Source organism: Lithobates pipiens, unplaced genomic scaffold (assembly GCF_037356315.1).
Source record: "Lithobates pipiens isolate NorthernLeopardFrog02 unplaced genomic scaffold, aLitPip1_a1.2 Scaffold_19, whole genome shotgun sequence".
NCBI lineage: Eukaryota > Metazoa > Chordata > Amphibia > Anura > Ranidae > Lithobates > Lithobates pipiens.
This window is the reverse complement of record NW_027507764.1, coordinates 435426563-435453502: the sequence shown is the minus strand read 5'-3', so window position 1 is coordinate 435453502 and position 26940 is coordinate 435426563. Positions and strand designations below refer to the sequence as shown.

The window sequence follows — 26940 nt, the reverse complement described above, 5'->3', positions numbered from 1 at the left end:
GTTTGGTTGATAGCAAATTGTGTGTACCATCCAGAAGATTCAGGGCTACTAGAAGGCATATGTGGGAAAGCGCAGACAGCCAATGCACCACCTAGTTTAAAATATAAAAGAAGTATACACCCCACTGAACCCCCTTCAGGTTTCACCGACAGAATGTTGTTGTTAAAGTTTAAGTACAGTTATGCACAAAAGTCTGGTTTTAAGAAATGTTGGATATGCAGCAAACTCCACCCTAGTACAGCCAGAATCCCATTAATGGCCATTCCCTTAAACATCACTCCTTTCCTGAATGGAACACCCCCTATTGTTCTTGTATGCATGCTTCATGTTACTCAAATGCCTCTGCAGGAAGGGTAGCGAAGCACGTTCTGAAACCATGAAGCTGACTCCCATTCCCAGAGATCCCACTGTATGGTACGAGAGTCAGGAACATGAGGCCGGAGGATATGAATTCATGAGGCCTAAAAACAGAAAGGTAGAGAATGACCATTTCGATAATATCGAATGGTCAAAGGGAGGATTGTAAGGAGATTCCATAATACATTGCATTATTGATTGTTGATTCTGATTATTGCTTTTATGCTTGTCTGCTTAAGTGATTTTAAAGAAACTTTTCTTAATACAATTCAAGAAGTTATCTCATGATAGTATTGCTTAATACTGAATTATCTCATGATCTATTTCTGTTAAAATGTCTTCATCTTAAAGCATCTGTTTGTGGTTTTCCTCTCTGTACACTGTTACTGAGGCTAGATTTGGTTTTTAGGAAGTTGTGGCTGATCAGCAGACGGTGACAAAAAGTAAGGAAATATTGAACTGGGATAAGCTTTGAAATACAGAGGTTAAGGTTAAGGTCACAAGACATTACAGAATAATGAGCTAATGAATAATGTGAGCTAATGTGTATAATTTTGATTGGTCCCCAAAAATTGGGGCAGAGTCTTGTAAAAATAGTATAAAAACGGCAAAACCAGAATTAAAGATTGTAACCATTTCAGCATCACAATTGTGTATGAGTCATTGGTTATCTCGCCGGCGAGGACTTCCACTGAGCCATCTCCAAGAGCCTAGGCCACAAGGAAAAGTCGGGCTACCTAACACTACCCAAATTACATTTTTATAATTTTTGTTTCCCCACAAATAGAGCTTTCTTTTGGTGGTATTTGATCACCTCTGTGTTTTTTATTTTTTTGTGCTATAAACAAAAAATAAAGAAAGAAATATTTTGAAAAAATATATATATATTTTTTACTTTTTGCTATAATAAATATGCCAAGTTTAAAAAAAAAAAAAAATGTTCCTCAGTTTAGGCCGATATGTATTCTACATATGGTAAAAAAAAAAAAAAAAAAAAATAGCAATAAGTAACTGGTAAATCTGAAGACAAAAATCAGCCAAAAATCAGAGTGTGTATGGGGCTTTAGTCTTCTAACAAAGATGGACCCGGGCGAACTGAATCCCAATCACATGATTGCTGTACCTCCGATTGGCTGTCAAAGTGATCAATCATTCTACAGCCCTTCCCTGTGTTGTCTCATGTGAATAGGAGAAAAACAGAATTCCTGCTAGGGAGAAGGAAAAGATACATTGTATATATTCCTCCTTTCTGGAAGAGAAATAAAAAAAATTAAAAAAATATGTAATAAAAAAAAAAAAAAAGGATTAAATAGTTTAGTACTTGACCTAGTTTATTAAGTGGCAGTGTTAGTGGCAGTATAGGTGCCAGTTAATGGCAGTTACAGATAAAGCTACCTCACACTTGATGCGGTGGGACTGCATTGGGTGGCTACACCAACACAGTCCCTCTGCATGGACTAAGCAAAATGCCTTGTCCCCTATGTGCTAGGTTCAAACCAATGGTGTGGTAGGCATGATGCGTTAGGAAAAAAAAAAAAAAAAGTACTGAATACAGTCTTTTTTTCAGTGAAGCACAGTGTGAGGCAACCCACTGCCTTGCACTACATATTCAGCAATTGAACTGATTCAGTGTGATATTTCAAGATTTTTTTTTTTTTAAATAAATAAAGAAAAACAAAGTAAATAAAAAGGAAACCGTGCAATCTGTAAAGCTCAACGCATCCTTACTGTGCTGATCTTAGCCGCATTGCATTTAGTGATGGCCTCCACTGTGCACGCTCCCGGAGACTGGGGTGATCACTGATCCGGTCCCGGCCCCTTACCATGTGATCAGCTGTCAGCTGATGATCACATGATGTAAACAAAAGCTCGTGAACATTTTTTTATTCTCCTCACGCTGACAGCGGAGGAGAAAAGCGGAGGAGAAAAAAAAAAGCCGATCACCGGCTTATCTTAAAGGGACATCGGTCCCGAAAAGGAAGAGGCAATTATGCCTCATTTATAAAACAGTAACAGTGCCCAAAAGTGCCACCTATTGATGCCCAAAAGTGCCACCTATCAATGCCACCTAGAAGTGCTGCCTATCAGTAACTGATCAGTGCCCATCAATAATGGACAAAAATTACCCGTTAATAACATTTTAAAAACAAAATAAATTGTTTTATTTTTTTTATTCGGTGTTTAAAAAAAAAAAATTGCGCAGGTTATCAAATGCCACCAAAAGAAAGCTCTATTTGGGGGGGGGGGGGGGAATATAAAAATTTCATTTGGGTACAGTGTTGTATGACCGCGCAATTGTCATTCAAAGTGCGACAGCGCTGAAAGCTGAAAATTGGTCTGGATAGGAGGGGGGTTTAAGTGCCCTCTAAGCAAGTGGTTAAAGGTGGCAGTTACAATCTGTGGACTTAAAAGTATACGTTTTAGTATCAGAGCATTTACACGAGTAAAAGTATTTTACACGTGTTAATCCTTAGTATCGACACTTATACCATTAAAATCAGTATCGGTGCAACGGTAATGTGTGGCCAAGATACATTGTACTGGCAGTCATGTAAAAAAGATTGTGGGCCAGACAAAATGGTTTAGAAATAGTAAAGAAAAATATGGTCCACCAGCTGGTACTATGCTGTCAATTTACCTCCATAAGAGTAGGAGAGACACTGATGTTACTGCTCCTTGTACAGATATACTGTAAAATAATTGCAGCTATTTTGATGCCACCATTACAGACTAAAGGAACTGATATGTATTAATACATTTTTGAAAATGTCCTTTACTAATCTCGCTAAGACTAGAAACTTCCCTGTGGCATCGTTTTAAGTGGGCTGTTCTCCAAGCTTTCATGGAGGACCTAATTTTATTACATTCAAACTAGGAAGGGACCGCGGCCCTCACAGGTTCCACCTGCTGACCTCCTTGTCACTGCTGTATAATGTAATGGGTGGAAAGCTCAAGTTCGATCCCTAGTCGAAAATCTGGCAGCATTGGAGCAGAGTTGTGCATTTCCTTTTAATAACAATTTTCAAGTTTGTCGTCAGGTATAGATTTCTTCACCTACAGCATAAAAGATATTCAAGATAAAATTTTACTGCGGGACATTTTTCCTATTTAAACACACTGTATTCAGTAGAGATTGCAATTATGTTTGTTTAAGACAAATCAAATTACTTTAAAAAGCTGCATTGCCAAAACAGGACAGAGAGTTAACAAAGCCATACATTATCTGGACCAGGCCCGATATGTTTCGTCAATTGTCAAAATGGGCTGGATGTATTTTTGCCCCCTGTAGCTTAATCATTGGTTCATATATACACTTCCTTAAAAAATACATGTGAATTAAGGAAGTTGTTTTTACTAATTCTGAACCTATAGTATATTACCCTGAAGTGTTATCCTTTTTCAGTTGTTTAATAGTGGTTTCTGCTTCTAGAGCCATAGCACTTCCAATTCTGCTTCTGTACCAAAAAACAGTTACCCATTTTCAATATTTGATATTATATTAGTTAGTTCTTCAAAATATTCATCTCAGCAATCTATATATTTATTTTTTTATTAAATATCAGTTCCATTTTATCTGCTTTAACCCCTTTTCTATATACTGTACACTAAACTACTTAAATGCATTATTTTTTACAAATGTAGGGTTTTATTAAAGTGGATGTAAACCCAATGTCATCCTTTCTAAACTACTGCCATAGGGGTTATCTAGAAGGATATACATGCCTCCTGCATGTATCTTTACCTGTCAGTCAAATGTTTCACCTCTGTCTGCTATGAGACCCGAAAAACTGCATATTCTGTGGGCGGGTCTATTGTCTGGAGCTCGGTGGGTGGAGTCGTGATGTCAGTAGACTCCCCGCCCACCTCTACACTGCCCTTAATATGCATTTCTCCTGTGTATTTCTTACACTGAACTTCTGCTATGATCTCTAACATCCAGTGAAAAGACAGGAAAGTAACCACATGACTTCAGCATGCCAAATCATGCTGAGGTGGGGAACATCCAATCCTGGCAGAGCAGCAGAAGAAAGGCGTGGGGGAGGGAATTAAAAAAAATAATGCATGTCTGTTAGGCTAGTGCACGAGATATATAAATCACCTGTCACTCACAGCAAGGGGGAGGATTTGACAAAGTTTTTCTCTGTTTGTCAAGATTTAAATCCCTGAACAATAAAAGATGATTGCTCAGAGATGGAATAACTCTTTGTGGCAAGACTGGGCTCAAATGATAGGAAATCTTATACTCTACATTATGATGACCAAAAAAAAAAAAAAATCAGGTTTACATCCACTTTAAACATAAGGCCATCACAATGTGTACCATTTGAAATAATGTATTCTTACATGAGTTTGTCCAAATGTCTAATAACATGCACTTTAGATATACAGTTGTGCTCATAAGTTTACACACCCTGGCAGATTTTATGATTTCTTGGCCATTTTTCAGAGAATATGAATGATAACACGTTTTTTCTTTCACTCATGGTTAGCGTTTGGCTGAAGCCATTTATTATCAATCAACTGTGTTAACTCTTTCAAAATCATAATGACAACAGAAACTGCCCAAATGACCCTGATAAAAAGTTTACATACCCCAGTTCTTAATACAGTGTATTGCCCCCTTTAACACAGGGCTCGACAAACCCCGGGTGCCAGGTCGCATTTGCGACTAGAATTAGCGACCTGGGGCAGCACAGCGGGGGGTATCCTGTTTTCTCCCCCCCCACGGCGTGATCGTGTCTGGCCACGCCGCCGCCAGCCGGTAATTGAGGCCGCGGCTTTGAGGCCTTCTGCGGTCCTATGTTTCCTTCTGTAATCTGGCGCCATCTAGTGGTGGCTGTTGGTATGACAGCCAGCAATGTTAATGGAGCTTTCACTGCCCGCCCATCTCCTCACCTTTACTTAGAATAAAAAATATATATAATGTTTAGGAGTTCTAACAACCTAGAGAATAAAATGGTGGTCGTTGCAATACTGTCTGTCACACCGTATTTGTGCAGCGGACTTACAAGCGCATTTTTGGGGAAAAAATATTTATTTAATTAAAAAAAAATAAGACAACAGTAAAGTTAGCCCAATTTTTTTTATATTGTGAAAAATAATGTTATGCCGAGTAAATTGATACCCAACATGTCACGCTTCAAAATTGCGTCCGCTCATGGAATGGCGACAAACTTTTATCCTTTAAAATCTCCATACGCGACGTTTAAAAAATTCTACAGGTTGCACGTTTTGGGTTACAGAGGAGGTCTAGGGCTAGAATTATTGCTCTCGCTCTACCGAACGCAGCGATACCTCACGTGTGGTTTGAACAACGCTTTCCTATGCGGGCGCTACTCACGTATGCGTTAGCTTCTACACGCAAGCTTGGCGGGACAGGGCGCATTTAAAAAAAAATATTTTTTCTTATTTTAACTTTTTATTTTTTCACAGTTCTTTAAAAAAAAAAAAAATGTCACTTTTCTTCCTATTACAAGGAATGTAAAAATCCCTTGTAATAGAAAAAAGCATGACAGGTCCTTTTAAATATGAGATCTGGGGGTCAGAGAGACCTCACATCTCATATTTACACTAAAATGCAATTTAAATTTTTTTTTTAAAAATTGTCATTTGAAAAAAATAAAAATAAATAAAAATGTCCCTCTAAGAGCTATGGGCAATGACTTGGAGACAGGTGGGGGGGCCCGCTCTATCTTCCCCTCACTCGTCTCCATGTCAGGCCAGGGACAGGTCCGGATTGCCGTTACCGACCTGGCTCCTAACTTTTTTAGCTGGCTCCTAGATTCCAAGCAAATTTGTCAAGCCCTGCTTTAACAGATCCCCTGTTTTCTTTATTCTAAGCAAAAAAGTTGAGATTCTTATTTTAGTCAGAATCGTCTAGTTAGTGTTATGTTAAAGTGGTATATATTAAGTATATTAGCAGTATATTAAGACAGTGCAGCAATTAATCTAAATAATATATTTCACCCAGTGACCAGTATCACCTCAAGCATGTGATATCGAACACCACCTGACGGTGATGTTCAATTTATCAATCAGAAATTAGTGAGCCCATTCCATAAACAATATATACATATTCCACTAGAATTCTTTTTTGTGAATCTTCCTTTCATTGCACAATTCAAGCCTGCATGAATAGTGTAGTATACACACCACATTGTGTGCTCCTAGCAGGTCCCCTTTGTACCCGACTTACCTCATTACCTGCACCTGAGCTTAATATAAGTCAGCTAAGTCAGGCGTATATATATATACCGTACCTCCAAACACCTGAAATTGTTCTGATTTCCTGGCCTTCCCCAGCCTCAGCCCTCTGAGGAAAGCCATAAACAAAGCCTATTACAGTGGTAGACTGGACCCAGATATGGGTCTTTACTGCCAAACCCTTGGCTGATCTCCTGGTTGTTGAGGCAAATTACCAGTATACACTTCTCACATGTTGGTATATAATTCCTTTATGAATATCCTGTGCTCTATTTCTTGTTAGTCAACTCACAGCTGAAAATAAGGTGGACAGAAATCTGGTTTCTGAAAATATGTTTTAGGCCTCATGCACATGGGGCATTTGTAAAAGCCCCTCTAAATGTCAGAACTCCTGGCATGAAAATAATGCATAAAAAGCCATACAGTGCCTTGCCAAAGTATTCGGCCCCCTTGAACTTTTCAACTTTTTGCCACATTTCAGGCTTCAAACATAAAGATATAAAATTTTTATTTTTTTGTGAAGAATCACCAACAAGTCGGACACAATTGTGAAGTGGAACGAAATCTATTGGATAATTTAAACTTTAACTAATAAAAAAATGAAAAGTGGGGCGTGCAAAATTATTCGGTCCCCTTGCGTTAATACTTTGTAGAGCCACCTTTTGCTGCGATTACAGCTGCAAGTTGCTTGGGGTATGTCTCTATCAGTTTTGCACATCGAGAGACTGAAATTCTTGCCCATTCTTCCTTACAAAACAGCTCGAGCTCAGTGAGGTTGGATGGAGAGCGTTTGTGAACAGCAGTTTTCAGCTCTTTCCACAGATTCTCGATTGGATTCAGGTCTGGACTTTGACTTGGCCATTCTAACACCTGGATACGTTTATTTGTGAACCATTCCTTTGTAGATTTTGCTGTATGTTTGGGATCATTGTCTTGTTGGAAAATAAATCTCCGTCCCAGTTTCAGGTCTTTTGCAGACTCCAACAGGTTTTCATCCAGAATGGTCCTGTATTTGGCTGCATCCATCTTCCCCTCAATTTTAACCATCTTCCCTGTCCCTGCTGAAGAAAAGCAGGCCCAAACCATGATGCTGCCACCACCATGTTTGACAGTGGGGATGGTGTGTTGAGGGTGATGAGCTGTGTTGCTTTTACGCCAAACATATCGTTTTGCATTGTGGGCAAAAAGTTAGATTTTGGTTTCATCTGACCAGAGCACCTTCTTCCACATGTTTGGTGTGTCTCCCAGGTGGCTTGTGGCAAACTTTAGACAAGACTTTTTATGGATATCTTTGAGAAATGGCTTTCTTCTTGCCACTCTTCCATAAAGGCCAGATTTGTGCAGTGTACGACTGATTGTTGTCCTATGGACAGACTCTCCCACCTCAGCTGTAGTTCTCTGAAGTTCATCCAGAGTGATCATGGGCCTCTTGGCTGCATCTATAATCAGTCTTCTCCTTGTCTGAGCTGAAAGTTTAGAGGGACGGCCAGGACTTGGTAGATTTGCAGTGGTCTGATACTCCTTCCATTTCAAAATGATCACTTGCACAGTGCTCCTTGGGATGTTTAAAGCTTGGGAAATCTTTTTGTATCCAAATCCGGCTTTAAACTTCTCCACAACAGTATTACGGACCTGCCTGGTGTGTTCCTTGGTCTTCATGATGCTCTCTGCGCTTTCAACAGAACCCTGAGACTATCACAGAGCAGGTGCATTTATACAGAGACTTGATTACACACAGGTGGATTCTATTTATCACCATCAGTCATTTAGGACAACATTGGATCATTCAGAGATCCTCGCTTAACTTCTGGAGTGAGTTTGCTGCACTGAAAGTAAAGGGGCCGAATAATTTTGCACGCACCACTTTTCAGTTTTTTATTTGCTAAAAAAAAGTTTAAAATATCCAATAGATTTCATTCCACTTCACAATTGTGTCCCACTTGTTGGTGATTCTTCGCAAAAAATTAAAATGTTATATCTTTATGTTTGAAGCCTGAAATGTGGCAAAAGGTTGAAAAGTTCAAGGGGGCCGAATACTTTCGCAAGGCACTGTATATTGCACACGCATTTAGGCATGTACAGCATCCGAGTGTAAATGCATTCTATAGGCCAGAATATTTATTTTGACCACTGAAATGCATTAATCTGTATACTCCTTTATACATCATGTTTAGATGATTTCATTCCCACACGTCAGTCCCGACTTTGGGGGCGAGTTCAGAGACACCTGTGCTGCAACCCACATAGAATATCTCTGAAAAGGACTGATATGTGGAAATTAAATGGAAAAAAAAAATCACCAAAAGCAGTACAGAAACCACTTTTGGGAATCTTTCTGTGCGGCATCGAACAGATTCGGACGCTGCCATTCCCGGCACTTGCCGCCGATTTGACATTTCAAATCGCATGCCAAATCGCTCCAATGTGAACCAGGGCTTAGGCTTCATGCACACTGGACGTTTTTACAGCTGCTGTTTTTGGCTTCAGATGTTTTTTTCTACAGCCAGTAAACTCCCCAGCATGTTATCCTATGTATCCATGCACACATAGGCTGTTTTCAGCAGTTTTTGGTATGGTTGTTTTCTGGCTGGAAAAAACCCCACAAAACTAGTGGGTTTTAAGAGGAGTTTTTCAGCTGTAATAAAGTAACGCTCTAACTCTGATAAAAGCTTATAAACTTGGCTATTTGGAGTTTATCACCATTTTTGAGCCATAAGCTTTCGTGGGAGTGTAGTTTTGCTTGAAAAAAAAATAGAAATAAAAATAAAAATAAACCACACTAAAAAAAAAACATTACTGCAAAACTCATTCTACAGTTAATGCTACTGCCATTTTTATAACGTCCAGTGTGCATGAGGCCTTAAAGCGGGAGTCCACCGGGACTCCGCGTTTTTTTTTTTTTTTTTAAAAGCCAGCAGCTACAAATACTGCAGCTGCTGACTTTTAAATAGTGACACTTACCTGTCCAGCGCGCCCGCGATGTCGGCACCCGAAGCCGATCGCTCGCTCGGCTGCCGGGTCCCGCCGCCATCTTGGGTATGGGAATCAGGAAATGGAGCCTTTCGGCTTCATTTCCCGGTTCCCTACTGCGCATGCGTGAGCCGCGCGGCGCAATCCGGACGGTCCCCGCTGCCTCTGGGAGCTGTGTGTTTCCCAGCAGGCAGCGGGGCACTTGCTGAAGGGGGCGGGGCATTGCGGAACGGGGGCGTAACCTACGCTCGTTCCGCAGACAGCTAGCCCGGAAGTGGGTGCAGTTACCTGGATTATCCAGGTAACTGCACCCCCCTCCCCCCTGAAAGGTGCCGATTGTGGCGCCGGAGGGGGGGAGGGATCAGATGAGCGGAGGTCCATTTTAGGGTGGACCTCCGCTTTAATGTTTTTTTTTTTTTCTGCTTGTAAACACCCCTCTTCTACTACGTCTATAAATGCCTATGGGTCCATGGACACACAGGCTTACACAGCGGTGCTTTAACAGGCTGATGAAAAAAAAAAAAAAACACACGATCAAAGCCAGTATAAGTAGCATGAGACCTTATGAGAGGCCAAGTCCCTACAGGTGCTTTTACAGGCTGATAAAAAAAAAATTATCAAAGCCCATATAAGCGTCATGAGAACAATGGGGTAGATTCACTAAGAGTGCTTTCACACTGCCGGGGCCCGGGCAGTAAAGCAGCGATATTTTTAGTGCAGATTTACCGTTGTTTTAGCTGCGCTATTTGGCCGTTAGCGGGGTGGTTTTAACCGCCTGCAGAACGCCTCTGCAGCGGCGGTTTGCCAGTGGCACGGCGGCGCTGCCCATTGATTTCGCCGCTCCTATAGCGCTGCAAAGAAGCTGCTTGCAGGACTTTTTGTGACACCCTGCCAGCCAAGTGCCCCAGTGTGAAAGTGTTTCCAGCTCAAAAAAGGGAGAGAGCTGCCCATCACGTCTGCATGGGCTTTTTCACCCACACCTTCTCCCCGTTTCACTGACTCACTGAATCTATTGCAATGCAAGCTGACTCATACCATACCTTTTGTATTGCAGAACCCCCCCCCCCCCTTTTTCTTACCTGAACCCGATTGTTCTAGCGATGGGGAAAAGCACAGCAGTGCCAGCTGCTGTCTTGGGTCCTCATTGGATAGCTTGATAGCAGATGGAGCCATTGGCCAGTGACATGGGAGCAAGGGGCATGGCCGTGTCCTGCTGTCTGTATCAATGGGCACAGCATCAGGACTCCGGAGCGCACCCACACACGTGCCCCCATGGAATGCGGCTCTCCGTGGGGGCACTCGAGGGAAAAAAAAAAAAAAAACTTTACAATCACTTTAAATAACGGCTAATCGTATGTGGTAAAATAACTTAAATACTGAATTAATGCGGCAATTTACCACATTAAGCTGGTTGCTAAGATGTGGGCCAGGAAGCCGGGGACCGCGTCCTTAACAACTGATGATCATTAGCTGTCAGCAGGCTTTCCCACTCACAAAAAAATAATTAAAAAAAAAAAAAAAGGGGGGGGGGGCATGCGGCTTTCAGGACCTTTTTTTCTCGTCCTGCAAGCGCACCGCCCCAGTGTGAAATCACTCGGGCTTTCACACTGGGGAGGCATGAGAGGCGTTTTTCAGGCGCTATTTTTAGCATTAAAATGCCTGCAAAGCTCAGTGTGAAAGTAGCCAAAGCAAACAGTTCATAAATGGAAAGCCATTCATGGCATGTTGTTTACATTGTTATCATTTGACCGACATGACCAAAAGCGATGCAATTAGAGAGGGGTCCCAGAAGCAAGGCAGAGAGACTCTATGTGCTACCCACAAACCCTGTGTACAAAGATGACTTTTTGATGGCAAAGTTGGCATTTTGATTAAAACGCATTATGATGTCTTATCATTGTCTACATGCCTTCTGCTTCTACATATATGTCAACGTCAGTTCATAATAAAGATTTTTTTTATTTTTTACACAAAGTAATTCATAAATAAAAGCAACAGTAGTTTTTATTTATAAATTAACACAGAGCAAGACCAAGCAGGCAGATAGCTCAGTCATGAGATTACACAGAGAGAGTGTAACCATGAGAGCTCTAACCCTGAGTGCAGGTTCACACTACCGTGACTTGGGATCCGATTGTCAGACCTCAAGTCACCCCAAGTCGCTTGACATCAGAAATTCCATTCATTGCAATACTTCCTGTCACACCGTATTTGCACAGCAGTCTTACAAGCGCACTTTAAAAAAAAAAGAACTTTTTTTTTTAACTAAAAAAAATAAGACAACAGTAAAGTTAGCCCAATTTTTTTCATATTGCGAAAGATTATGTTACACCGAGTAAACTGATACCCAACATGTCACGCTTCAAAATTGTACCCGCTCGTGGAATGGCGACAAACCTTTACTCCTAAAAATTTCCATAGGCAATGTTTAAAAAATTCTACAGGTAGCATGTTTTGAGTTACAGAGGAGGTCCAGGGCTAGAATTATTGCTCTCACTCTACCAATTGTGGCAATACCTCACATGTGTGGTTTGAACACAGTTTTCACATACGGACGCTACTCGCGTATGCATTCGTTCCTGCACGCGAACTTGGCGGAACAGGTGCGATTAAAAAATAAAAGTTTTTTTTTCTCATTTTACCTTTTATTTTTACACTGTTCTTTTAACTACTTGCCATCCGCACTATAGCTGAAAGACTGCTACAGAGCGGGCCTTGGACATCCTCCCTAGCAAGCGCTGTCTAGGTTCGCGTGTGGCTCGCCTTGTGATCACCGAGTCTATGAGACTCGGCTGATCACAGATCTGAGTAAGGGGTCCATCCCAGCCCCTTACCACGTGATCAGCTATCAGCCAATGATGGCTGATCACATGATGTAAACAGAAGCTCGGTAATCAGTAGGTTTTTTTTTGCTCACGCTGTCAGCATGAGACGAAAAAAAGCCGATCGCTGGCTTCTGTCAGAGGGACATCGGTCCCTCACACAGAAAGCCATGACTGCATTTTATTTGCCTACCAGTGTCACCTACCAGTGCAGTCTCATCAGCGCACATCAGTGAAGGAGAAAAATTACCCATTTTCAAAATTTTATAACAAACTATGAACGCGGTTTTGTTTTTTCTCTCTCGAAATTTGACACTTTTCTGTTTTTTATTTTTTGCTAAATAAAGCCCAGCAGTAATTAAATACCACCAAAAGAAAGCTCTATCTGTGCGAAAACAATCATAACATTTTCATTTGGGTAACCTGTAGCATGACTACACAATTGCCATTCAAAAAGCGACAGCGCTGAAAGCTGAAAATTGGTCTGGGCAGGAAGGGGGTTAAAGTGGCCAGTAGGCAAGTGGTTAAAAAATAAATAAATAAATAAAATGGTGTCACTTTTATTCCTATTACAAGGAATGTAAACATCCCTAGTAATAGAAAAAAAAAGCATGACAGGACCTCTTACATATGATATCTGGGGTCAAAGACCTCAGATCTCATATTTACAATTTAGATGCAAGAAAAAAATAAAATTGAAATGTCAAATAAAAAAAATGTTCCCTTTAAGAACACTGGGACGTCGCTTCTGCCATCCAATGCTATAGAGACCAGTGGGGGCCATCTTTCCCTCACTTGGCTCCAGGTGCCGCCAGTCATGGCACAGCTACTGAAGAAGCGGCACGAGTGAGATGTTTCTTCAGTACGGATAGGCGGATATAGTAAATATCTCCTAAATGGTGCAAGTTTAGGAGATATTTACGGTACCTACAGGTAAGCCTTATTATAGGCTTACCTGTAGGTAAAAGTGGTAGTAAAGGGTTTTCAACTACTTTAACCCAAGTGGGCTGAATGAAAAAAAAAATAATAATTAAAAAAAAAAACTGAGATATCGCTGTACTCACACAAGCAATGTTTGGTAAATGGATTTCCCCAGCTGTGCCTGTGTCTCTCGACAGGGAGACTGCCCCCGCCAGAACACTTATCAGCACTCGCAGTCAGTTGGCTGCCAGTGCTGATCAGATTCTGGACGAATGCCAGTTCAACAGAGGCTGGTCGTAAGACCTTTTCTGTAGAACAGACAGCTATACACACGGGCTGAAATTCAGCCAGTTTCGTGCTGAACCGACCATTTGTGTGTACTCAGCTTAACAAAGAGTTAATAGTAATTTCTAACGGAAAAGGTCCACATTAAATAGTTTATCTTGGTATCTAAAAAAAACAAACAGCACATACAGGATTGCTGATTATTCGGGTGACCTGCAGGGGATTTTTTCCTAAGGGTCCCTTCACCCGGGCTTGTCTGTTACACGGAATCCGCTTGCTCAGCGACGGATCAAGGCACTGATCCCCACTGAGCAGACAGATGACAGGTCCGTCTCCACTCACTGTGAGCCCTGCTCTCCTCTATGGGAGATCGGATGAGAATGGATCACCTGTCCGTTTTCATCTGATCGCATCCTCCAGACAGATAGAAAATAGGTTTCTATCCATCTGGATATCACGGACAGAATTGGATAAAGTCAGCAGACATGTCACTGCTGACATCGGAAGTGATGTCATGTATTGTAGTGTATTTTCAGACGACAACTGTACCGACTAAACGAAAATTGTACGCTCTGGTATCGTACGAGGAAAATTTTTGTGCTCGTCTGATCGAATAATATCGGATGAACTGTCGTGATTGGCTCTCGAAAACGGTGTACTAACGATCCGGTTATTGTACTAACGCGTTAAAAGCAGTATTTTTCGTCCGATTTTCGGATAATGTGTACGGGCCATTAGATGATCAGTAGATTAGGTGTCTAATTGTGATAACTATTATGACTATCCGTATCAATGTATACTCACAGCTGATTGTTATCAAGAACAGTTGGACTACTAGAATTTGGCCAACTGCTACTTTTTCCCCGAGATAAAACTGACATTAGATGTGCCTCTATCTTTGGTGCCTAACGTGGCCTATGGGCCTTAAAAAGTCCTCCGCTCCTCAAAAAGTAGCCTGTTGTGCTCCAGACAGCTGAACAATGAGTTCTGGGCCTTCCAATGGGCTTTAGAGCTGGAACTGCTGGCTGTCAATTACAGCAGAAATTCAGCACTATGTCCAGGAGTTGAAATAATTACCTCCTAGACTGGAGTTCCTGCAACACGGTATTCCATAAAAGAATACTAATATAAAAAAAAAAAAAAAAAAAAAACACCTCAATACTTCTGCTTTGTATTAAAGCAGAAATTACATGACAACATTTATGACATCATTGGCATTTCAAGTGTGGCTGTCATCACAAGATAGGACAGAGCTGATCACCTCTGTTCTGTATCTCCTTGTAGCAAGTGATCATTGCAAACTAAAAAACATACATTGATTAATAAAATTAATCACAAAAAACAATGAATTCTCGTGTCTCAACAAATATTGTAGAAAGTTTGCAGTGCCTATACACCTGTTTCCCAACAAATATGTTGGATGCTCGCGATGACATTTGCTTTTATTGTGTGAGCATTGAACAGCTGTGTAATCCAACTCAATGTCCTTCCAAATTATAATAAATGCAAACCTGTGAAAATGTTACCATCATGAATGATGATTTTTGTTCACTGAAATATGAATTGATCTCATCTTAATGTTACCCTAACAACATTTTTTTTTCTTTTTGTTTGTTGGGATGGGACAACATCTAAAACCTACAGTTTAAGACTCTTTAAATTATGCTAAGGGAATATTCTGTTACCATAGGCCAGTGATGGCGAACCTTGGCACCCCAGATGTTTTGGAACTACATTTCCCATGATGCTCCACTACAATGCAAGGTACCAGAGCATCATGGGAAATGTAGTTCCAAAACATCTGGAGTGCCAAGGTTTGCCATCACTGCCATAGGCCCTAATAAGCCATTCAATGTTTTCTGTAAAGCAGTATGGGGTATTAAAATGATGGGGTCACATTGTAACCTGCCCATTAAAGTCGCAACAACTTCAGAGTAGTTCAAACGCTACTTTGATCCAACTTTGAGGGCCACACCTGAATGTTTTACATGCAACAGTGGGTCCGACTTTGCAGAGAAACAAGTCACATCCAAGTCCACTCAGAGCCTGAAGCTCGATTTCACCAACCAAAAAATTAGGATCGGGAGAAATGGATAGGGAGGAAAAGAGCAAACGCCCAGAAAACTGAGGGTTTTAAGGATGCCAGACTGACCCTGGTTTTTAAAGCAGAACTCGACAATTTTTTTTTTTCTTTACACATTCTTGTTGCCAATCTACCTTCACCAACTTTGCCACCCATGTTCTTCTGAGCTCTGTAGTTCCTCTGTAATAGGCTGCTGAACTTGCTGAAAAAAACATTATTGCCTGCTGACATCCAGTTTGTAAGACCGCTGACTTCTAGCCCTCTCCTAAGCTCAGCCAGCGGTCTGACACGCCCCGTTGTAGTCCTAGCATGGAGTAAGCAGACATGGAGGAGGTGTCCTTCTCTCCCCTCCCTCCTCCTCCTCCCTGCCACCAATCTGCCCATTCACTGCCCCTGCTGTGTCATACAAGTGATTTCTAATAATAATCCCCACTCTACACTGCTGGTCCCCGACATTCAGCTCTGGTGGTGGTCCCGACACGTTGCACTGGTTTGCATTTAGATTAAAATGCTTTGCATTTATAAGGCTGTAACTTATCATACCGTGTGTTATATATGGCTTGCTGGCTGCAGAATGAGGGGTGTGACTTATGTTGAAGTGGGCGAGTTCACATTTACACGTACAAGCCTAGTGTACCTCCCACATTCACTCCCATCCCAAGGATTCATGGGAAATGTAGGCCAATTACAGTTAGAGAGGGAGAAGAGGATATGATGCAATCACTGTTCTAATGCCCCGTACACACGTTCCGATTATTGTAAGACAGATCGGTCACATTTTGTTGTATACAACTAAGATCGAATACAACAGTGCAAAATGTGTGTAAGATTTTTGTCGTACGATTCTGGAAAAATCTTCCGTTGTGCGTAGCTACGTATTTTAAATGTCAAATACGTGTGACCTGTGTGTCCTTCTGGTTTATTTTCATGTTTCCGATCATGCGTGGCGTTTGTCGAATGACTTTTATCGGACGCATACTGTACTGGCTACACGATTGTCGTACGATGGGCTGTCATCCAAGCAAAGTTTTCCTGTTTGTCCCTTCGGATTTGGTTGGACGGACTGTCGTGATCGGCTGTCGAAAGCTGCGTACTAACGATCAGATTATCGAACGATCTGTCCGAAAGCGACTTTTGTGGTCCAATAATCGGAACGTGTGTACGGGGCATAAGGGATCCTCCCTGGCAGAAAAGATGAAGCATTTTTTAAATCTGAAAACTGACTTCCTGAAAACTGTCATATATCTTAAACGTAAGAAATTTCACAAATGTGATATTGTTTAGTGTTTTGTGTGTAATCATCATCATGATTAGATTGCACATGTTGTATATTTCCATACAGAATGATATGTATGGGAATATTGGAATATAATTCAACACAAACAACTGCACAAATATGATATAAAAGTATAGTAATAGCCAATAAATGTTCTATTTATATACACACACACACCAAATGCAAGGTAGTGAAAACAAAAGCCGGCTATCCCAGAACTTAGTTAATGGGAACTAGGCTTTGTTTATATTGTCATGGCAGATTAAATATTTATGTAGCAACTTAAATTATGCAAGTGGGCACATAATACAGAAAATGAATGCAGAGTCATGCATTCAACTAAGAGGATGCAAACTCTGCCCCTATACATGTATGTGTGTTAATGAGAGTACACATGGTACATGAGACAATAGGATTTGAAAATAACTGATGACCGATAACACAATATGTGTATAAAATAAGTCACTTGTGTGCCGTGTACTGGTCATATAGGATATTTGTAATAACTGTGTAAATAAAATGAAATATATGAATAAGTAATGGCCTACACAATAAAAGTGAGTTCAATGTATGTGCACAATAACTGTGTGGTGTATTAGCTAACCATACATGATGCAATGGGGGAGATTTACTAAAACTGGAGAGTGAAAAGTGTGGTGCAGCTCTACATAGAAACCAATCAGCTTTTGATTTCACCTTGCTCAATTAAGCTTTGACATAAATCCTGGAAGCCGATTGGTTTCAATATCAGTGTAATGTGGGTAAACAATAAATGTATGAATAATGCACTACCTGGCCATACATGATGCATGAAAATGTAATTATATACATACAGAAAAATGAATGTTTAAACAAAGTACTGGCTGTACACTGGTCCCAAATGATGCATGTGGGTATCATTATGTCTTTATAGAAAACAATCTAGAAATATGAGTGCTGGCTGTACACTGGTGGGAGATAATGCATGGGAATGTGCATATGGAAAAATATGATCAAACACTAGTCATAGATGATGTAAGTTGCTAGCATAAGGTATTGGTAAAAAAATTTATTGTTACTGAACGTACACCTATCACACCCCGCAATCAGATGATCTATAGGGCAAGCTAGGCAGGAGCCTATAACCTACAGAATGTCCAGGGGCACAGCTACAACCTTCATTCTCCTTTAGTAAACCAGGATAATAGCACAATCATTAATGTGATTGTAAGGGCAGAAGTTTTTTTTTTTTTAATCTTACTACATTCTATGCATTAACATGAAAAACCTTCTGTGTGCAGCAGCCACCCCCCCCCCCAAATAATTACCTGAGCCCATCTAGATCCAGCGATGTTGTAGGAGTGTCTCAGCTGCTCGGGACTCCCCTCCTCATGGGCTGAGACAGCAGCACGGCGCTATTGGCTCCCGCTGCTGTGAAAGTTGGTCAGCCAATGAGAGAAAATGGACCGGGTCGTGGCTCTGTGTCTGAACGGACACAGGGAGCTGCGGCTCGGGAGCCCCCATTGTTGTGGGGGCACTCAACAGAAGAGAAGGGGCCAGAATCACAGAGGAGGGACCCGAGAAGAGGAGGATCTAGGCTGCCCTCTGCAAATCCACTGCAACAGAGCAGAGAAGTATAACATTTTGGCTGCAACTAACGATTATTTTCAGAATCGATTAGTTGGCTGATTGTTTTGATTAACCGGTTAATAACCTTAAAAAAAAAGTGTGGTGCATAATTTAGTTAATATGCAAAGTTTTTTTTTTTTTTTAAATCAATTTTATTCTTAAATATCTCTATGCAGTGGTAAATATAAATAATCAGCTATATGGTTAGGGAGCAAAATATCTAATCCACTCTGAGAATAACAGACAGAAGAGATATATACTATTAGAGGAGTTATATACTGTATATACTATTAAAGGGTGAATCTGGTAAATATTATCAGACTTAAAGATCAATTTTTTTTATTTTATTTAAAAAACAATGTCTTCAGTGTAATTTTAAGAATGTTTGTTTGATTTTCTAATAGTTAGTGGGGTCAAATCGACGTTCATTTTCAACTACAGTGATAGGAAAATTCGGAAATAGAAAATGTCTTCATCAAAAGGAATTTTCCGACAATGTATGTGGTTTTCGTTCAGAAATTACATTCATTTTAAAAAACAGAATGTTGAAAACAAGTGAAAATTTCAAACATTCTTTCATTCAGCGAATGCATAAATATTTTTCAGCTGAAAATTGATCCGTGTGGCCAGCTTAAGAGGCTCGGTACACACCTATGCAGTTTGCTTTTGATCTGTTTCTGCAGTGCTTTTAGCTGTGCATTTTGATTTTTGTGCACGTGATTTTGCTGCACTTTGCGTTTTTGCTTTTTTTTTGGCCAATTTGTTGTTGGGCAGATTAAAAAAAACAGACAAATTGCTGCAAAAACACATTACATGCTTTTCTGCAGCTTCTCCATTGAAGTATATTGAACAAAAAAAAAAAATCAAAAAAAAAAAAAATCACTGTTTTGCAGTAAAAAAAAAAAAAATTAAAAAGTCCCTGACCCTTCTTCCCAAATACACAGTGGCTGAAAAAAGCACAGATGTGAACGTGTCCCATAGGAAACCATGTAAATGAACTGTAGTGCGTTTCTGCAAAAAGCACCAAAAAACACATAGCTGAGAACCAGGTCTAAGATGTTTAGTAACATAATGGGGTTAAACTAAAATGATCCCTTTATAGTACAAAAAAAAAAAAAACAAAAAAAAAAAAAACACAGATAATCACAACTGTAAGGGGTTATTTTTCTACTGTAGAACTGTGAAAGTAATATTTACAGTAGTGACTATTTGCTCTTTTTGTACTATAAAGGGATCATTTTAGTTTTTTTTAACCCCTTTATGTTACTGGCCGATTTATCAATTATGAAATGAATCGATTGCTATTTTCATAATCGATAAATTGATTAGTTGTTTTAGCCCTATATAACATGTTTGTTATTTTTATAGGAAAAAATAAATAAATAAAAAAGAGACTTTAGTATCACTTTAACCTGGCTGTCACCGATGCATTTGTAGACAGCTGGTGTTCGTAGAGACAATGCATATGGGCTGACTCTGTGCATATTGCAATCCTTGTCAATGTCACTTGAAGGGATGGGGGATCTGCAATTTTAAGGTGAATTCACATATTGCATAGTAAAATACGTCACTGCAAAAACAATTGTTTTCTGTGTGTCCCATTCACAATGTAACACATTGCATGTTATCGCAGCACACTGTACAGAACCACATGGCACTGTACAGCACCTCCTACCACAGTTGGGAATGGATAGCTGCCAAAGAGGTAAAGCCCTCTGACAGCTGTCCATTCTAGTATGAATTTGCTTTAAATTAGGGCTTCACTCTGCCTTAAAGTGATTCTAAAGGCTTGAGGTATTTTATCTTCATGTATTCTATGCATGAAGGAAAAAATTTCTTCTCTTTGCAGCAGCCCCACAACACCTACCTGAGCCATATCCTTCTCTAGCACTGTGCATGGGAGCTGGGTCTCTCCCTCATCATTGGCTGAGAAATAGCAGCCAGTGAGCCAATGAGGAGAAATAGAGGGTGAGGCTGAGCCATGGCTCTGTGTGAGAATGGACACGCAGATCAGCAGCTCAGGAGGGTGCCTACTTGGGTGCCCCCATTACGACCCTGCGCAACAAAATGCTACTTTCATAAACGGACTGTGGAAAATGTTGCATTTCATTTGGAAATCAAGGTCCCAGAGTCTGGAGGAAGAGTGGAAAGGTACAGAATCCAAGTTGCATGAAGACCAGTGTGAAGTTTCCACAGTCAGTGATGATTTGGGGAGCCATGTAATTTGCTGGTGTGTTTTGTCAAGTCCAAGTCAGCGCAGTCCTCTACCAAGAAATTCTAGAGAATTTCATGCTTTCCTCTGCTGACCAGCTTTATGGAGATGTTGATTTCATTTTCCAGCAGGACTCGGCACCTGCCCACACTGCCAATACCTGGTTTAATGATCATGGTATCAATGTGCTTGATTGGCCAGCAAACTCACCTGACCTAAACCCCAAAGAAAATCTGTGGGGCATCAAGAGGAAGATGAGAGACACCAGACCCAACAATGCAGACAAGCTGAAAGCCGCTATCAAAGCAACCTGGGCTACCATAACACCTCAGCAGTGCCACAGGCTGATCGCCTCCATGCAAAAGGAGCCCTGACTAAGTATTGAGCGCATAATGTACTGTACATGGCCATTCTTTTCAGTAAGCCAACATTTCTTTATTAAAAATTCATTTTTTTTGGTTTTATGTAATATTCAAATTTTCTGAGATAATGAATTTTGGATTTTCACTAGTTGTAAGCCATAATCATCACAATTAAAAAGGAAGAAATGCTTGAAATATATCCCTCTGTGTGTAACGCATCTACTGTATATACAAATATATGCATTTCACTTTATGAATTAAGTTAACTTTTTGATGATTTTCTAATTTGATGAGATGCCCATGTATATGAATGGAGTACAGGTTGTAGAGTATATATACGAATGTAGTGCAGGCTGTAGATGGTATAGATCAGTGATGGTGAACCTTGGCACTCCAGGTGTTTTGGAACTACATTTCCCATGATGCTCATGCACTCTGCAGTGTTGTTGAGCATCATGGGAAATGTAGTTCAAAAACATTTAGGGTGCCAAGGTTCACCATCACTGGTATAGATGCATGGAGAGCAGGCTATAGATGATATACATATGAAGGGAGTGCAGGTTGTAGAAGATATTATTCAAAAAGATGGAGCAGATTTCAACTTTTTATTTCATACAAGCTATGAGTGATAGAAGCACATTCCATACACCACTGGATAGAGGAAAGTTCTGAGTTTTATGGTCCTTGAGGTTGTATGCACTCAACATGAGCTCCATGTGTTACATGAAATGCATCTAAACAGTAGACCATTTCTTGCCAAACATGAATCAACTGGTCTCTAGCTATTGAATTCACAGCTTCACCAATTTGATGTCTAAGATCTGGAAGAGAAGCGGGCATAGATGGGACAGACACCCTTTCTTTTATGTACCCTCACATATAAACATCGCAGGGGAGAAAGTCTGGTGACCTGAAAGGCCACAGACAACGAGTAAGATCTTGTTATCCGCCTCTTCCAATCCCTCATCCTGGAATGATGCGGGTCACATGACGCCAAACCTCCAGGTGGAAGTGAGGCAAGGCGCCAAATGAAGTCATTCAAATCTTCTTGAAGTTGGGGAAACAACCAGTTTTGTAGATTGTCCAGATATGAAATTCCTATCTCAGATCGCTCTGCAAAAAAGAATGGTCTGTAAACTTTTGCTTACAGAAATGGCTGAAAGCACGTTCAGCTTCTGTGAGTTTTTTCCTGTTCTATGACTATGCAAGGATTTTCACTGCCACAAATTCTAACATTGTAGCAATTAACCTTACCAGAGAGATGAAATATTGACTCATCCCATTAGTTGTTTAGAAAAATTATCCTCTTCCGCATCCAGCGGAATGAAAGTGCAAAATTCAAACCTTCTGTTATGGTCGGCCTGGATGCAATGCCTGCAACTTGTACAGCTCCACATGCAGACAGTTTTTAAGAACATGATACAGGGCTGTGTGTGACTGAATGGAACTTCTGGGCGGGCTTTGAACTTTTTTTTTTGGAACTTTGAACTTTCCTCTATCCAGTGATGTGCAGAATGTGCTTCTACCCCTTAAAGTTTCTGAAATAAAAAGGTGAAATTTGCTCAATCTTTTCGAATAACCCTGTACATGAAGGGAGAGAGGATATACATACATGGAGTGCAGTTTGTACAGCGGTGGTGTATGGTAGGCACTGTGTCATTGTAGCCTATGTGTGGTCATCAATGGCAGTCAGTGTGGTGAGAGGAGTGCACAGAGGGGGTCAGTGAGTGTGAGGAGAGGAGTGCACAGAGGGGGTCAGTGAGTGTGAGGAGAGGAGTGCACAGAGGGGGTCAGTGAGTGTGAGGAGAGGAGTGCACAGAGGGGGTCAGTGAGTGTGAGGAGAGGAGTGCACAGAGGGGGTCAGTGAGTGTGAGGAGAGGAGTGCACAGAGGGGGTCAGTGAGTGTGAGGAGAGGAGTGCACAGAGGGGGTCAGTGAGTGTGAGGAGAGGAGTGCACAGAGGGGGTCAGTGAGTGTGAGGAGAGGAGTGCACAGAGGGGGTCAGTGAGTGTGAGGAGAGGAGTGCACAGAGGGGGTCAGTGAGTGTGAGGAGAGGAGTGCACAGAGGGGGTCAGTGAGTGTGAGGAGAGGAGTGCACAGAGGGGGTCAGTGAGTGTGAGGAGAGGAGTGCACAGAGGGGGTCAGTGAGTGTGAGGAGAGGAGTGCACAGAGGGGGTCAGTGAGTGTGAGGAGAGGAGTGCACAGAGGGGGTCAGTGAGTGTGAGGAGAGGAGTGCACAGAGGGGGTCAGTGAGTGTGAGGAGAGGAGTGCACAGAGGGGTCAGTCAGTGTGAGGAGAGGAGTGCACAGAGGGGTCAGTCAGTGTGAGGAGAGGCGTGCACAGAGGGGTCAGTCAGTGTGAGGAGAGGCGTGCACAGAGGGGTCAGTCAGTGTGAGGAGAGGCGTGCACAGAGGGGTCAGTCAGTGTGAGGAGAGGCGTGCACAGAGGGGTCAGTCAGTGTGAGGAGAGGCGTGCACAGAGGGGTCAGTCAGTGTGAGGAGAGGCGTGCACAGAGGGGTCAGTCAGTGTGAGGAGAGGCGTGCACAGAGGGGTCAGTCAGTGTGAGGAGAGGCGTGCACAGAGGGGTCAGTCAGTGTGAGGAGAGGCGTGCACAGAGGGGTCAGTCAGTGTGAGGAGAGGCGTGCACAGAGGGGTCAGTCAGTGTGAGGAGAGGCGTGCACAGAGGGGTCAGTCAGTGTGAGGAGAGGCGTGCACAGAGGGGTCAGTCAGTGTGAGGAGAGGCGTGCACAGAGGGGTCAGTCAGTGTGAGGAGAGGCGTGCACAGAGGGGTCAGTCAGTGTGAGGAGAGGCGTGCACAGAGGGGTCAGTCAGTGTGAGGAGAGGCGTGCACAGAGGGGTCAGTCAGTGTGAGGAGAGGAGTGCACAGAGGGGTCAGTCAGTGTGAGGAGAGGAGTGCACAGAGTGGTCAGTGAATGTGAGGAGAGGAGTGCACAGAGGGGTCAGTGAGTGTGAGGAGAGGAGTGCACAGAGGGGTCAGTGAGTGTGAGGAGAGGAGTGCACAGAGGGGTCAGTGAGTGTGAGGAGAGGAGTGCTCAGAGGGGTCAGTGAGTGTGAGGAGAGGAGTGCTCAGAGGGGTCAGTGAGTGTGAGGAGAGGAGTGCTCAGAGGGGTCAGTGAGTGTGAGGAGAGGCGTGCACAGAGGGGTCAGTGAGTGTGAGGAGAGGCGTGCACAGAGGGGTCAGTGAGTGTGAGGAGAGGCGTGCACAGAGGGGTCAGTGAGTGTGAGGAGAGGAGTGCACAGAGGGGTCAGTCAGTGTGAGGAGAGGCGTGCACAGAGGGGTCAGTCAGTGTGAGGAGAGGCGTGCACAGAGGGGTCAGTCAGTGTGAGGAGAGGCGTGCACAGAGGGGTCAGTCAGTGTGAGGAGAGGCGTGCACAGAGGGGTCAGTCAGTGTGAGGAGAGGCGTGCACAGAGGGGTCAGTCAGTGTGAGGAGAGGCGTGCACAGAGGGGTCAGTCAGTGTGAGGAGAGGCGTGCACAGAGGGGTCAGTCAGTGTGAGGAGAGGCGTGCACAGAGGGGTCAGTCAGTGTGAGGAGAGGCGTGCACAGAGGGGTCAGTCAGTGTGAGGAGAGGCGTGCACAGAGGGGTCAGTGAGTGTGATGAGAGAAGTGCATAGAGAGGTCAGTCATTCTGATAATAAAACTGCATAGAGAGGTCAGTCATTCTGATAATAGGAGTGTATAGAGGGGTCAGTCATTCTGATAATAAAAGTGTATAGAGGGGTCAGTCAGTGTGACGAGGGGAGTGTATAGAGGAGTCAGTCATGCTGACGAGAGCAGCGTAAAGAGGGGTCAGTCATTCTGATAATAGGAGTGTATAGAGAGGTTAGTCAGTGTGATGAGAGGAATGTATAGAGGGGTCAGTCATGCTGACGAGAGAAGTGTAAGGAGGGGGTCAGTGTGGTGATAGGAATGTATAGCAGGGTCAGCCTGGAGATTGGAATGTATAGCAGGGTCAGTCTGGTGATAGGAATGTATAGCAGGGTCAGCCTGGTGATAGGAATGTATAGCAGGGTCAGTCTGGTGATAGGAATGTATAGCAGGGTCAGTCTGGTGATAGGAATGTATAGCAGGGTCAGTCTGGTGATAGGAATGTATAGCAGGGTCAGTCTGGTGATAGGAATGTATAGCAGGGTCAGTCTGGTGATAGGAATGTATAGAGCGGTCAGTATGGTGATAGGAATGTATAGAGCGGTCAGTACAGATATAGGGATGTATAGAGTGGTCAGTATAGTGATAAGGGTGTATAGAGTGGTCAGTATGGTGATAGAAGTGTATGGGTGGGGTCAGTACAGTGATAGGGATGTATAGAGTGGTCAGTATAGTGATAGATGTGTACAGAATGGTCAGTATAGTGATAGAAGTGTATGGAGGGGTCAGTACAGTGATAAGGGTGTACAGAGTGGTCAGTATAGTGATAGAAGTGTATGGAGGGGTCAGTACAGTGATAGGGATGTATAGAGTGGTCAGTATAGTGATAATGGTGTATGGGGTGGTCAGTATAGTGATAGGGGTGTACAGAATGGTCAACATGGTGATAGAGGTGTATGGAGGGGTCAGTACAGTGATAAGGGTGTACAGAGTGGTCAGTATAGTGATAGAAGTGTATGGAGGGGTCAGTACAGTGATAGGGATGTATAGAGTGGTCAGTATAGTGATAATGGTGTATGGGGTGGTCGGTATAGTGATAGGGGTGTACAGAGTGGTCAGTATGGTGATAGAAGTGTATGGAAGGGTCAGTACAGTGATAGGGATGTATAGAGTGGTCAGTATAGTGATAATGGTGTATGGGGTGGTCGGTATAGTGATAGGGGTGTACAGAGTGGTCAGTATGGTGATAGAACTGTATGGAGGGGTCAGTACAGTGATATGGATGTATAGAGTGGTCAGTATAGTGATAATGGTGTATGGGGTGGTCAGTATAGTGATAGGGGTGTACAGAGTGGTCAGTATGGTGATAGAAGTGTATGGAGGGGTCAGGCTCCTGGCAGTGCACCCCTCACCCTCTATGATAACAAAGCCCATATCCGGCTACAGAGAGGAGGACGGGAAGGAGAGGACCTACCAGGCGGGCAGCCTCGGCCCAGGTGCGGTCCTTCTTCTTCCTCTTGTCTTTCATGTTGGCATCTCATTGATGGTTCTGGTGACGTGGGGAATCCACGGGCACAGCAGACAATGGCTCGGCGTGACAAGAAGAGCAGAAGGGCCGCCGCGGCTCTGGCTCAGGAGGCAGCGACACTACTCAGCTGACAGCTCTGGGATGCTCCCGTTCCCCCTCACAACAATACACACTGACGTCACTACGAATGGCGACCCGGTGATCTCGCGAGGAGAGAAGCGGCAGCGGAGGCAGAGGCGGGCAAATCTCGCGAGATCCCCGTGGTCAAGCAGCGCCTGGAATTCCAGTGAGCGGGGCCGGGGTTTCCCTGCGCGCATCTCCTCCCCCCCACCCCCCTTCCCAGTCCTTGGCCGGATCCAGCCGGACACTCGCTCCTTCCTCTCCTCCGCCACCACACAACACTAGGAACCCCTGAAGGAGAGCGGCCCGGTCCCTGGAATTGGCTGCCGTTCTCCTGTGTGGTCAGGCTCAGTGAATGGAAGGAGGTGTGACTCCATCTCCAGTATGGAGAGCGGTGCTCTGGGCTGCCCGCTTACTGACCTGAGGAGCTCGGGGGGAACACGGGGAAGGAATGAGGTGGGGGGGTTGATTTGACATTGGGGGGAGATTTACTAAAACTGGTGCAGCTGTGCACGGGAGCCAATCAGCTTCCAACCTCGGCATGTTCAATTAAACTTCCACAAGTCCTGCTTCACATTGGTGTG

At 42.8% G+C, this 26940-nt stretch overlaps 1 protein-coding gene across 1 annotated transcript in view; it reads right to left on the bottom strand.

Moving 5' to 3' along the window:
• ASXL3 (ASXL transcriptional regulator 3) overlaps nt 1-26417 on the bottom strand; it is a 192495-nt gene extending 166078 nt beyond the window's left edge. Inside the window, exon 1 of the mRNA XM_077492629.1 lies at nt 26183-26417. Within this exon, the coding sequence (XP_077348755.1) occupies nt 26183-26236 (54 nt within the window). The 5' untranslated portion in view covers nt 26237-26417. The remainder of the gene's footprint in view (nt 1-26182) is intronic.
• Nucleotides 26418-26940: the final 523 nt, after the last annotated feature.